Consider the following 15,318-nt stretch of genomic DNA (forward strand, 5'->3'; position numbering starts at 1 on the left):
TTATTGACAGGATGAAAACTCATTGCGAAATATCACAAAACACTGTTAAGTTGATCTTAAACATAGGTTTTACTTTAATAATAATAATAATAATAATAATATCTCAAAATTTATGACATTATTGTATATTTTTATTTCAGTGCGAGTGATTATATATACACACTTCTTCTCCCGTAACCAGAAATAGAGGGAGACTGGAGATTCCATTTACATGCATAGCTCACTCAGGTCTTGCAAAGTATCTTCCACTGGAGTAATAATAAAACATACGGTCTCAGAATACATTTTGACAGGTAATTCTTTTCATAGGGGTTAAATAAAATGGTGCTTCTGACGGGCAACTTTCAAACTACTTTGATTTGAACTTAGAAGAAAGAAACGTTGCTCATTTTACATCGACAGTTGACAAGTCACAAAATAATGTTGGTCGACAGGGTGAGTCCCTGTTCAGTGATTTGCTCTGGAACGTGGTGTGGTGCATTATCAAAGTTTTGTATAGTTTTACTTTATACGTTTCCGATTGAAAGGAACATGAAGGCCTTACTGTGTTTCCACAGCTAAAGTTGTTTTTAGTGTTTAATAAAAATGAATGCTTGCTAACAGAATCAGTATTTCAAGCTGAGCTACAATGAAGGTAAGAAGGTCAATTAATACAAATATAACATTTTGTATAAATATTATTTTGCGTATAAAAGAGAAAACCAGCAGACAATGAAGTTAAGGCCAGCAACTTTTCCCTAATGTCTTTGTTATCTTTGTCTATGATAAGAAGGCCCACCCTACCTTCCGCTGTTGAACGTGACCAAGGAAATTATGAAGACAGTGGAGATTTAGTCCCTTTAATTTTATCAGACAACTGTTTCATTTGTCTAACCTTTGTATCAGAAAAAAATAGCATCACGTAATTCAACCTATGCATACATGAAAGTTTCTGAACTAAAAGAAAAAATAAATAGAGGGACATTCCGAAAGTAAGTTTCGTCATTTTTTTTCACAGGGAAGCTGTATTACAAAGTGAGAAAACAGATGGCCATAACAAAAGACAATCTTTCCTGAATTCACGCCGGGAGGAGTGAGCGCAGAGTGCCGAGGAATAGAGATAAGCAGTAGACCGACGTGGCCGAGCTCATTCGAGTGCAAACCAGTATGGCAGAAAGATGTGTGCTGGAAACGTGGTCACAAATGGAAGTGCGGCACACTATTGCCACACACTAAGCAAACTGAAGTTTGCCATTCGATGCAAGAGACCAGGGATCTTGAGTCGAGGGGTATTGTTCTTGGATGACAATTCAAGACCCCACACAGCAAGGGTCATTACAGAACACATTCGTCGTCTGGGATGGGAGAGATGGAATCACCTGGCCTACAGCCCTGATCTTGCCCCATCAGACTTCCACCTTTTTCCTGTGTTGAAGTCAACACTATCGGGACGTCACTTCAGAAGCAATGAAAAGGTGCAACAGGCTGTGAAGAACTTCCTTAAATCGCTGGGCACCAATTTTTACCAGGAGGGTTTCTTGAAATTGATTTCACGGTAATACAAATGTATGAATGTCGGTGGCGACTATCTGGAGAAATAGCCAAACGATTGTATTTTGTTATGACATTGTATTCTTCTCTTTGTAATAAAGCTTTCCTGTGAAAAAAAAATGATGTTACTTTCGGAACGTCCCTTGTAAATAAATAAAACAGATGGATCTTGTTCATCAAATGATGTCTGATTTCATTTCTTTCGAGAACATTTGGCACATTTTTCAGTTTCTCATGAACATGCTGCAGAAGAGTACACAGTTGTATTGATTGTCTGGTCAAGTGGCAGCAGTTGAAAATGCATCATACCCTGAGCAGTCTCTCATTCACAGAGTATAACCTCCTTTTGATGCAGCAGTGGTTCATGTTTCATTTTTCCGTGCAGTTTCGCCACTTGTTTGGTGGCTTCGTCAGGCATGTATTTCCACGGGTGCCGTGGTTCCTTTTCTTTTCCGCCCACCTTCGTGGTGGCGCTAGTTGATGCAGGATCCTTCTGCAGTCGTGGCAGCAAAGAAACAAAGGCATCTGCTCATAACATGCAGTCAAGGTACGTGGGACCCATCAACCTGCTGTATACTGTTCTCTGAACTGATGAAGATGACGTTAAATGGTTTCTGCACAGACATGGAATTCTTCTACGAAATTATCATATGCTCGATGCTGTTCTCAATAGTCACCTTCACAGCATCATTGTCTATTGCTGTTGGTCTTCCAGCATGGGGTGAACCTTCAACCAATTCATCGCCGTCCTTGAATCTTTTAAACCACAATTGCACTGTCCACTCATTTAACAAATCAATCATTACTGAAAGCCTAGCACATCTTATTTTCAGCTGCTTTCGTATTTCCTTCAAATTTCAATTCATACAGCATACAGGCCCTTATCCTACTGTTTACTGCACCCACGCTTCACCTGTCCTCACTGACATTTAAGTGGAACTGCAGAGACCATAACCTGTTGGTTGAACGTGCATACGCCTTCCAATAACTGATTATTGTCTTATCTGTCTAACGTTGGAACTTGCAGTGTGAGGAGCACATAACGTTCGACATTATCAGAAACCAACAGAACTTTCTTGATTATCTTTACATATTATTTCAAAGTAATTTTACTTTTACATACAAGGTCCGCCCATAAAGAAACTGAACTGTCAAAAAAAAAGAACCAAACCAAATAAAAAGATACCGCATTCTGGCAACACTGCAAAGAGCTATATCTAAACTTCTCGTCAGTGCATGTATCAACCTGTTACAGGCAGTGGCAGTCGGTATCGGGACAAGCGTACGTCAGATGCAGGTCGTGTACAAAATACGAGCACCAAGATGGAACAACGTTACAACATAAATTTTGTTACAAATTGGGTAAATTGTTTACCGAAACATTACAGATGATACGGGCAGTGTATGGTGATGCAGCATTATCAAGAACCCAAGTGTATGACTGGTACAATACTTTCAAAGGTGGACGTGAAAGTGTCGAGGATGAACCAAGATCAGGATGCCCTTCAACGTCAAGGAATGATGACAATGTGGAGAAAGTTCGTGCACTGGTGAGAGATGATAGATGTTTAACCACGCAGCAACTGTCAGACATGCTTCATATCAGCAAAGAAAGCTGTAGGTTAATTTTAACGGAGGACCTGCAAATGAGGAAAGTGAGTGCTCGCTTTGTGCCTCGCATTTTGACAGAACAAGAAAAATACAAAAGAAAAGAGTGCTGTGAGGATTTGGTGGCAACTACGGACTAGGACACCAACTTCCAGTGCATGTGGCGGGAGATGAAACCTGGTGTTTACAATATGACCCCTGAAACAAAAAGACAAGAGTGTGCAGTGGAAAGAACAGTTCGCGCCCGTAAAGAAAAAAGGACGGATGTCGAAATCGAAGACAAAGGTGCTGCTGATCGCATTTTTTGATTCCCAAGGACTGATCCACCATGAATTTGTCCCTGAAAACCAAACATTAAATCAGTGATATTACAAGGAAGTGCTTGGTCGACTAAGAAACAGGATGAAGCAGATTAGGAAGGACCTCTGTGATTCTGGACAATGGTTTCTGTTGCACGATAATGCTCGGCCTCATACCGCATTGTCTGTACAACAATACCTTGCTAAGCATTCAGTAACAGTGATCAATTACCCTCGATATTCTTCGGACTTATTGCCTGCTGATTTTTTCCTTTTTCCCAAGCTTAAGATGGCTATGAAAGAGCGAAGATTTGACGACGTCGCAGACATTAAATTAAATGTTATGCATATTTTGCGAACACTTACTGTCAATGACTATCAACAGTGTTTCCAAGACCTGTACAAATGCTGGTCACAGTGTATTGCCTCCTCTGGTGATTATTTTGAAGGTGATAAAGTCATATGAAGGTAATTTTTTTTTTACGAAAGAAAACAGTATAGTTCGGTTTTTTATGGACGAACCTTGTATAACCATTATTTATTTTTGCACTTTTAAAGGGATCTTTCTTTAATGTTTCACAAAATCATTTCAAGAACAGATTCATTACTAGAATAATATGTATGCATTTTTTTCTGATTGCACACTATGTGGAAAAAAATTGTCCTAACCAGTATGTTAAGTGAGAGTCTTATTAACAAAATACAATTTTCTATACAATCAAAGGCAAACACAATTATCAACATTGTTGCTATGAGAGTAATCATCAAACATGGTTCCATGGATTGTGGGAAACCATGAAAAAACTGAAATTACAAACTACAGAAGTAATAACCATCTAAGAAATCCACATAGCTTTTCATTGATTGTGTAAATTTTGACATATTGAAATAAATGCACACCTTATGCAAATCTGTACTTCTCTTTCTTGAAAAATCACTTCCAAGTTCCAACAAACACCTGCAATGCAAGCAGATACATAACGAAATATGCCAAATGATTTTCTCAGAACAGTGTGCATTTAAACAAACATAATCATTCCCATTTCCATTAGATAACATGAACCCATCATGAAAATTACCTGCTGCTGGCCTGTCATGGAGTGGTTAGCGGGACATGCTACAGAGACAGTTTCTCCTTGTTTGAATCCCTGTTAAGGCATGGATGGATCATGATAGTAATTGACCAAAGAAGTAAAAAGAAACACCAAATACCAGAAATAGTAAGTAAGCAAGTAAGAAACTCACCTGCTATAGCTTTTTCCAAATCTCTAGCAGCTATCTTGACACCTTGGGCAGCTTGTATTTCTTTAAATTCAATGTAAGCATTCTGCAAGGGAAGATGTAAACAATTTTTAGTTTACTATAAAATTTTAACACTAAATAACATTAAACATCTCTTTTCAGGCATTCTCTGATAATGTTCATTTAATATACAGTAAAACCTTATTAATCTGGACTAATGGGGGGAGGGATAATTGGATTGATTTGGTGTTTTAGGTCCACTTTATGCACAGTAAGGCTAATCGGGACTGGACCTACAGTTGAAATTGGGATCCGAACCACTATGTGCCTCCACCAGGAATCGAACCCGTGCCCCCTTGATTACAAGGTGCTGACGCTACCACTGCGGAGGTCTAATGATTGGGGGGGGGGGGTAAGTTGACTGGTTTAACAAAAGTCAGGATTAACTGAAATAACCTAAAAGAACAGTAGCAAGTGCATTAAAACTCCGTCTATACCAACAAAAAACCATTTACAGTATTATGGTGTATTTAAAGGGCATAGACTTAAATACACTATACAGTACAGTACAAAGTCTGCGGGAAACAGAATTTCATCAGTGGTTGCCTGCCTTTTCTTTGGGAAGTTCTCTTGTTGATTTCTAGCCACAATTAAAACCTTGCCTTCTTCTTTATTTCTTTTCTTTTGCCTTTGCCTGTCCGGTTAAGTGAAGTCAGGCTAATCGGGGTCCAGATTAACGAGGTTTTACTGTATTTACATATTAATATTTTGTCCCTAAGGTTTGGATGGGTGGTATAACCAATCAATTTCTTTAAAAAATCTCTTTTTATGAACAACCATATTTATGTTCTACATTCTGAAAAATTAGATGCATTTATAATTTCTCTTATGGCATTGTGGAGAAACTTTGGTGTGGATTGCATTTTCTGTAGCAGCAGGTGCAAGTTCTTATAATGGATAGCAAATTTGCATTCTATCTTGAATCGTTTTAGTTCACTGGATCCCTGGTACTATAGAACATTATAGCTCTACCATGGAGGCTGCTGGCAATTTCATTTGAGTTCCTCCCACACTGAAGTGCAACAATCACAGCGGTTTGAGGCATTATTCTAATCAAAAGATGTCAGCTCAGAATCTATTAACTTGCATGAGGTAAGTAAGGTAAGGCACAGAAACCCATGCACTTTACACCATGCCATGATGGCCCATATACAGTATTGGACAAATTATTGGACTCATTGTAAAAAAGAAGCATATTTCCTTGTTCTGAAAGTGTTCTAGCTAAATATATAGACGATTGTTACAACTTTGTATGGGATTCGATATAATCTTATTTCCCACAATCCTTTCTTTTATTGTGTCCCAAGAATAGATGGCAGCACCATTCTTTGCATATTTGCAAAAATGCCTGGAACAATGCGTACATTGTTTACCGTGTTATTTATGCTTTTTTTTGTTATAACAAAGGAAATAATATTAATTCTGGTTGTTGTAAGGGCGCTCTTTATTTGTATCTTCAGAGCAACATGTAATTTCATAACCCACATGGTTTGAAGTTTAGAAAAGAGTGAAAATGAATTGTACACAAACAATGATTAAAATCGGCTCAAAAAGAGCCAAAGGTGGTCATACGAAGTACTGACAGTACTTATCGTGTGCATCTCAATGAAATGTGTATCACAAAACATTAAATCTGTCAAATTTCTCTACACGAAGTGAATTAATCTGAGTTTCATTTTTTCAACTAATGAGTTCAATAATATGGTCAATACTGTACAGGTATGTAGAGGTAGAACTCTCAAATTCTCAAAATAGGCCATTTTTGGAGATGATGTGATCAGTAGCATGTTCCGGCTGCCTTTACTCACCAAGGTTGCCCCCAGGTATCCATTTATTTGAGGCTGGATGAATTGTAGAGGCACTTTATACAGGGATAAGGCCTAAAAATTTTCAACCTTATGAATCAAACCTGGGCCTCCCATGTGACAGTCATATGCTCTACATACTAGACAACGACGTATCCTATTAACTGACATAGGTTGTTCAAATTGTGTATGTTGGTAGAGAAACTCTTCTTCTATACTCAACATGGTCTCCATCACAAGCAATGCATTTGCACTGTTGTTGAACCCAACTCTCGAATCCTCTCTGAAAAAATTCAGGTGTGCACTGTATTCTTCACAGTCTTCTTAGGGCATGGACAAGTGGTCTGATGCAATTCCAGGGATTGAATCTTTGTTTCCGGGTAAGGAACACCAGTTCAAGTTTCATTCCCTGTCACCAGAATGGAATGGAAAAAAACTGTCTCCATTGGCTTCAAATACTTCCTTGAAATCACAGCAGACTTCTACCCTTTTCTCCTTATTTCAAGTGTCAACTGCCAAGGTACACACTTTGAACCCATTTTCCAAAACCCCAAGTCTTTCATTATCTTCTGTATGTCATTGTGACCAGTTGTGGACAAGCTCACAGATTGAGACTCATTTGTCTGCAAGAATCAGTTTGTCTCATGGCTCTACATTGCTCTTGTCAATGGTGCCACATCCACAAACACTCTGTAGCTTTTTTGGGTGTAAGATAGTCTGTACACTCCCTTTGTCAAAAACTCAAATGACAGCATGTTGCTTCTACTTGGAATGCATTATTTATCTACATGAAGGAATGAAGGAGAGACCTATGTCAGTTAATAATAAAAAAAAATAGGCCCACTTTTGAATTACTTTTGCTACACGCCTCATATATAGCATCAAAATGACAAAACATTGCATGACACGCTACAGCTATTGTGTCATCCACATGTTATGTTCAGGTAAGATGCAGAAAAGCATGACTGGATCAGAAGAGTGTTTGTACACTATGGGAAGAATATAAAAATGGCTCCTTGGAAGAAGAATGTACAGGGTGACAATTAATGAACTATGTGAAATAAAACCGTCATAATTTCTGAACGGTTCGCGTGATGACGTCCAAACTGCATGGCTGGCCACAGGGCATGATGGGAATTCGTATACGCATGCGCATGCAATGTGTTGATGTCGGCCATTTGCAAGTGAAAATGTCACGGTACAGCGTGCAGGAGTGTATATCACTTGTGAAGGCCTATTATGCGAGCAATAACAGTCTGATTGCAGCGCAAAGGAAGTTTGTGACCGAGTACAAGTTAAAGACAACCGGTCCAAGTGTGCTAACAATCAAGAATTTGATTCGCAAGTTCGAGAGAACAGGTAGTGTTTGTGACGTGGTTCATGCAAGATCGAGCTTGACCCCATCGGACCATGAGAGTGTTTGACGTGCTGGAGGAGTATTTTGGGGACCGCATTCTGGCTCTGGGGTACCCAGAGGCCACTGGAAGGGGACTCGCTTGGCCGCCATATTCCCCGGATCTGAACACATGAGACTCATTTTTGTGGGGCTATGTTAAGGACAAGGTGTAGAGAAATAACCCCAAAACCATTGCCGAGCTGAAAACTGCCATTCAGGAGGTCATCGACAGCATCGATGTTTCGACACTTCAGCGGGTCATGCAGAATTTTGCTGTTCGTCTGCCCCACATCATCGCCAGAGATGGCAGACATATCGAACATGTCATAACCTAAATCCGAATGTCTGTAGTGCCGTTTACATGTGCAATACAGTTTGTGTACTACGTGGTTTGTCACTAATTTCCGTTTTATTTCATATAGTTCATTACTTGTGTTGCAATGCACAATGAAGAATATTCCACTGGAGTCAATGCACAGAAAGTTGCTTTAATCAGTCCTCTAAAATCAGTTCTAAAATGTAAGTTTCTCATATTCTTTCAACTTCACTGGGTCTCGTAATATGAATGACAAGTTTGTGGAATGCTAGCTTTTGTAACAAGAAGGAATGTGGGCAGGCCATGTGGCACAAATGTGAAAGGAAAGAAGAGTTTACAGGATTCTTGTTGGGAAACCTGATGGTAAGATACCTGCAGGAAGGTGAAGACAAAGATGGAGGGATAACATTGAGATGGACACAAGAAAATCGGTAAGGATGGAAAAGATTGGATTGATTTTGCCCAGGATAGGGATACATGGAAGGCTTTTGTTGCTGCAGCCATAAACCTTCGGGTTTAAGAAGGCTTGCAGGTTAGTTCAATTAGTTACAAAACACATCACAATTTTGTTTCATAACTGTTGTCACAATTTTAAAAGTTACCCTTATGATGCAAGATCGAATGCTATTGCATGGGGAAACACCACGTAACAGGCTAGTTCAATAAAATGTACAAAGTTATAAAATCCAGATTAACTGGTGCTAGTCTTGTATCAAATGAAATACGTACAAAACAATAATTATTAAAAAAAAGCATTTTCTTACATGTGATGAACATTCATAAACGTTTCATACTAACCTTAACTCTAAGCTCCTTCATTGGCTGAGGCATTAATAATGACCTGATCTGAGTGACAACAGGGCCATCTGTACCTGCAATAACCATTGTATCCCCTTCATGCAATGTTCCATTTACAAGAATTGCATCTATTGTTGTTCCTAGACCAGGGATGGCTTTCACCTCTAATACTGTTGCCTGCAAAAGAAAGCAAACATTTTTGTTAAGTGTATTGCACATATATGAACTGTAGTTTGTTCAAACAAGTCAAACATAAATGAAACAAATGCTTTACTCGTCTCAGCGCAAATATGTTTCGAATAGGGATGGGCTGATATGAAATTTTGGCCCATACCGATAAAGTACCGATATAAAATTTATCGATACCAATAACTGATATTCTACCGATCCGATATAAAATTAGAAATGGTCCTTGAAGAACCTGAAAGGTTCATTAACCTCCTTAATAAATGTGTGTTTCAAGGTGACTGCAGTGAAAAAGAAATTGCATATTTAGACATTTACATTTTTAGAAATTATGGTATGAAGGTTATCCATAAAAATTACAACAAAATGACATGCACTAAATTATCAGATATTTATTTATATTGGATCGGTAAATTAATCGGTAATTTTACCGATACACCAATATGCCTACATCGGCCAATACCGATAGAGTACCGATTAATCGGTCCCATCCCTAGTTTTGAACAAGAAATCAAAAGTTTATTTTGTGCTAAATTCAAGTTCTTACTTTTTCTTTATAATAATTGTACATTTTCTACATCAACATTACCAATATTGGTACTTAGTTACTTTGACCAAAAGTAAAAGTAAATAAGTTATAGTTAGTAATACTTCTAAAAGTAACTTTACTCTAGATGTAAAATATATTTCATGCATGAATTGCACGCAAGTTCTTTTTTTTCACTGATGACCATATAAAACTAACATTAGTTTTAATTAAATTATAATTTCATTAATTTTTACAAGGGAGGCGCCAGTACTGAAACCAGTATACTGGTACTGGAAAGTATAGGTTGAATTTTATTTACCGATACAAGTTGATATTTTCCCAGTGTTTTCGTCTTTCGTTGGGTCTGTAAAAATGCCATTGACACTTACACAGAATGTAACTATCCTGGAAATTACGCAAAATTCAAATTATCCACTTATTTTGCATGAATATTGTGTGGAAAACTGTTATTTTGTGATTATGTAACAGGCATTTTAACATTCCGATGAAATTCTTGAATATTTTGAAGGGAAACTGTGGTAAATCGATACTTATAATTGGAGTGGATTCACCCACAAATATTAATCAGTATTTTGAATAACTTTAAATTTTTTAATTATTACAATTTTCAAACACTGGTACTAGTATCAGTGAGAATCAGTACGAGCATCAGTATGGGCATCCATTCAAAGTGGAATTGGCTCAGCCCTTGTTGAAATTTATTTGCCAGTACTGCAGTCTGCAAATATGTAACGTGATACTATCACAGTCTAAATATCCTGGACATAATGGAAAATGAATAACTTTCATTATTTTTTAATTGTGGGGAGAAATGAATTTTGTGATCAAATGTTTGATTGATTGAATTGTTGTTGCAAGTCCACTTTATGCACAGGCAGGCTAACCTGGACTGGACCTACAGTTCAAAGTGGGATCCGAATCAGTGTGCAATGTGCCTCCACCAGGTATCAAACCCTGGACACCTTAATTAAAAGGCAACAATGTTACCACTATACTCTCGGGGAGGTCCGATGATTAAATGATTATTTCATGTGAAATTATGACTATTTTTAAGTAAAAGTCTGGTTAATTATCACGGTATAGTTCTACTTATAAATATTCTGAACTACATTCAATTGTTACAATTTTCAAGCGTTAGCCTTGGCCCTTTAAGAACCCGTGGCACAACAGCCTATTGAGGGCCATGGCCAGCCTACCGACTGCCGACCTCACTCCCACCTGATTCTACTCACTCACTTCCCCAAGGAGGATCATCCAACTAGTTACGGTGTGACGTGTGGTCAGCACGATGAACCCCCAGTCCTCGTCGTAGGATTCCATGACCGGTTTACACTACTCATTCGTAGCTCCCCAATTTCCTAAAGATGTTGAGTGCACATGGCGAAATCTAAAGAGAAAAGTTGTCACGCTTCCCCCAGGAGACTCGAACCAGCAAATGTCCCATTGCCGGAGCCGAAAGCATGATGCCTTAGACAGCCACAGCCACGTCGGAGGATGCCTTGTCCCTTTACTTTTCAAAAATATATAATTTTTGCTATTTACTGTTGAGGTACGAAAATGCAGCATCCAGGATGTTTGTCAGTGTTACACATTTTCATGTCGTAGGTTTTCTGCAATACACTTGGGGCCAGAGGTTTATTCAGATTTTTTAATTTGGGGGAGGAAGTGCATGCTTATTGAAAGCCAAAATACCATACATTGTGCCTTTGTGAAGAAATTTAAGGGGGTGTTGGGGAAATTTTAAGGAATGTTGGGATGTGTGGAGAAATCACTGATTGGGGCACGTGGCACAGATTCTGGAAATAAGTAGACCATTTTTTTCAGAATATTAAAAATCATTAACTCCAAGGGTCCAGATTCGAATCCTGACCTGGGCATTTCTCATTGAGTGACCCTTCATCAATTTCATATCATCACAGACCACACAAAGCAGATCTGAGGCTCACCCCATGTATAATCAATGGGTATCTGCGAGCAACTCAAAGGGGTTAAAGGTGGCAAGAGCATGGTGCTGATCACATCACCTTCTCCATGGCCAAGAATGGGAATGTACAAGGAATAGCTTCACCTTTTTTTGGCATCTGAATTCAAAATTATCTGAATCACGAATCCTGGATTTGGTCTATGAACATTGAATCCTGGAGACCCTAATCATTATCTGAACCTCAGATGCTGAATTCAATATCTGAACACTGGATATGATTTTTGAGTCCCAGATCTCAGATCTGTAAGGATCTGATATTGAATCGTTAAAAGATTTTGCCAAACCTCTGTGGAAGTGGTTAGCACAGGATGCTATGATGCCTGGGCTCTCAGGTTCAAATCCTGGCCTCGGCATTGGTGTTCTATGTGTCTCATCATCAATCTTGTTACCCTGTCCCCTTGTCAGGGCAACAGTGTTTTTTTTCCTTATTGAAATATTTTATTATATGTTAATCAATTAGTAATTAAGTGTATAAGCATATATATGTATGATTAGTGTATCTTGATTTACTACGCATTTTTGGGTTCATATGTCCCTTGTATGTCCTTCATGTTTCGAAAGTTCGAGGAAAAGGCGGGCAGTTTAGCTGTTAAAGATTAACAATTTTGAAAGAAGGGCCGTTGGCAACAGACGCCAACCAAACATATATAAACTCCCAGATGAGAGTGGGGGAGGTTGGCTGTTGGAACTGAGACTTGGAAGGGAGAGGCTGTTTTTGCTTCGGTCAGCTAGGACCGGAGGACAGGTCTCCTGAAACGGATGCTGTAAGAGATTGGATAGCCGGGCAAGCTAGTGCCTTGGTGTCCAATTTACAGGTAAAAAGGTAGTTTGTACTGGATATTATTTTAAAGTAATTACAGTGCGCCAGGCAGCCTAGTGCCTTGTCACCATGGAGGTTGAAAAGTGTACACGATGGGCGACCTCGTGCCTGTTAAGACATTTCTTGGAGTAACGCGAGTCTACCTTGTGACAAGTGTACTCCCGATGTAATTCATGAAATGTAAAGCATCCAGTTACAAACAAGAGAGATTCCAACATCAAAATTAGAGTTTTGGCCTGATAAATAGAGAAAAGAATGTTTAGATACGACTTGTATATACTTCAAATTTTACGTCAATTAAACTTTAGAAAATATCCAAAAATTTCAGTTTTTAATTTCACAGATGCTGGACAAGGTAATTTATCCCCTATAGCAATAAGGTTTCGCAAAAGGTTATCCGTTCTCTCTTGTAGTTAATTATATAATTATGTTGACTTGTAGCAACCCACGTGCATTGTCGTACAAAGAAAGATACCCCTAGACAATTCTAAGCCGAGTATGAAGTGCACTGAACCTCGAGTGCGGAGGTAAAGTGTGGGGGGCCAGGCAAGTAACAATCTCATCATATCATTACCCATCCTCATCTTTAAGATTAGCCAAAAAGTGGCAAAAAAGTGAAGTAAAATAAACCAAATCAATCAATTCAAAGATTTGGATCTGTTCATCTCTAATTTTTACATTGAAAAAAAATTCTTGTAACAAGTAATGATGCACGATATTATGTACCTGTAATTCTTCTGAAAACATTAATCTTTTGGCTAACATCGACTGGCAGCTATCAACTATTAATGTTAACAAATTGCCCATTCCTTCACCTGTGATGGCACTTGTAGGAACCAGGGAGACATACGATCGTGGATCTGGATTCTCATGAAACAAAGCAGCATTCAATCCCTGGAGAAAGAAAGAAAATGGTTCAGAAATATTCACAATGTTTCCACCAGTGTACAAATCATATTTCAAATTATTACTATCATGTGGAATTGATACAGTAAAAACAAGGTAGGTTGCAATTAACTGCCGCTCCATGATGGATGCAGTTAAAAAATGACATAACAAATATAAATTTAAACACACCAGGTGTTGACACGTAAGAGTTGTCGACTAAAATTATTTGTGGTAACTTCTCGAGTGACACTTGCATGTGACAGTCAGGCACGTGAATAGTTGTGAGCAGATGTGTGTGTGCTGCACTCAGGGTGTCTACAATTTTGTAGAAACAATATTCCATGACTTTTGCAGGTTTTCCAGACATAGTCATTAGGGCAATTCATATATTTAAACATGTGTGTAAGAAGGACACTATATTCTAGCTAAACACCACATTTAGAATCCCACTTATCCAAGTTTTTAGAATATTCATGTGTAAAAGTAATATCAAGAAACTGAAAAGAAACCTGTTGGGTGAGCTTTTACGTAATACCTGCAACATATTGACTAATGGTTAACAAAATATTTCTTTTTTAAATGTAAAACATTATAACTATTATAGAATAAATAATGCAGTATTATTGTAAAATTTAGTAATATATGTATTAATCCTAATATCTACCAAAGACAAACAAAAATATTGCAGCATGAAAGTGGTAAATTCCAACAGCCACTTGCTGTAATAGATTTCTACATGAAAATAGTTCAAAACATGACCCCTTTTCCTAGAGTATTTAATATACAATTTCTACTGTAACTATTGGTAATACCCAGCATATCAAACGGAAGTATAGTTTGTCCACAACAAATGTAAAATTTCTTGCTTTAACTTCCTTCAATAACCTACTTTTAGTACACAACTTCAAAAATGTTATTCCCAGAAAAACAGCAAATTTCTGTCATTTCCATGACTTTTCCGGGAAAAATATATTCTCTGACTCAGGATTTCCAGGTTTTCCGGGCTGGTAGACACCCTCCTAGTGTTGTGGGAAATATTAATGAAAGTTTTATTATTTCTCGATTGTACGGTGACTGGCTAAAGCAAGGATGGAAATATATCCTCCATTTTTTGTATTATGCAGAAATATTTTTTTACATATACACATACTCATACACAACTAAAAACCAACAGCTTACACTGGATACATATAATAATAATGATAATAGGTATTGGTAAATGTTATATCAACCTGTCCCTAGTAATTTTTTGACTAACATTGGTAAATATTACTAGTATATTTGAGTTTTCTTGTTTTAAGTCCCCTTTATGCACAGATAGGTTACTGAGGACTGGACCTACAGTTTAAAGTGAGATCTGAACCATTATGTGCCTCAGGTATTGACCCTGAGACCTCTTGATTGAAAATATTACTAGTAATGTACAATAAATAAAGGCGAAATACAGTTCATTACCTGTTCAGCAAATTGAAGAATAATTTCCTTTGCCCTTTGATCAAACTCACGCTGAGTATTTGGTGCCTGACTCTTCAAAATATCCCTAATATCTTTCCTATTCTGGGTGTTCCAATCATATAATCTGAAAGATGAACATTTATTTTTATTTAGAGTAAACTGCATATTACAAACACTCCATTTATAATTTACAATAAAGTTATTTTCTCTTTCTTTCTTTGTTTGGATGCAAACACTTGTAAATTAGCATCATTTTTTTTAACGGGAGAAAGAGCATATAAGGTTGGGGAAAAAAGTTCATGGTTTCAAGATCTGGTTGAAAGAAAACGACATTTTCTTAATAAAATCGGACAAGGAAAATAAACCTGTCCTTATCCGAAT

At 37.8% G+C, this 15,318-nt stretch overlaps 1 protein-coding gene across 1 annotated transcript in view; it reads right to left on the reverse strand.

Annotated features, from left to right (window-relative positions):
• eIF5B (eukaryotic translation initiation factor 5B) overlaps nt 1-15,318 on the reverse strand; it is a 209,279-nt gene that overhangs the window by 148,610 nt on the left and 45,351 nt on the right. Inside the window, exons 13-16 of the mRNA XM_083119335.1 lie at nt 14,938-15,061; nt 13,321-13,488; nt 9,055-9,231; nt 4,683-4,764 (exon numbers count right to left, since the gene is read on the reverse strand). Of these exons, the coding sequence (XP_082975461.1) occupies nt 4,683-4,764; nt 9,055-9,231; nt 13,321-13,488; nt 14,938-15,061 (551 nt within the window). The remainder of the gene's footprint in view (nt 1-4,682; nt 4,765-9,054; nt 9,232-13,320; nt 13,489-14,937; nt 15,062-15,318) is intronic.

The sequence above is a fragment of the Lepisma saccharinum genome, chromosome 3 (assembly GCF_977018435.1).
Source record: "Lepisma saccharinum chromosome 3, izLepSacc3.1, whole genome shotgun sequence".
Classification (NCBI taxonomy): Eukaryota; Metazoa; Arthropoda; class Insecta; order Zygentoma; family Lepismatidae; genus Lepisma; species Lepisma saccharinum.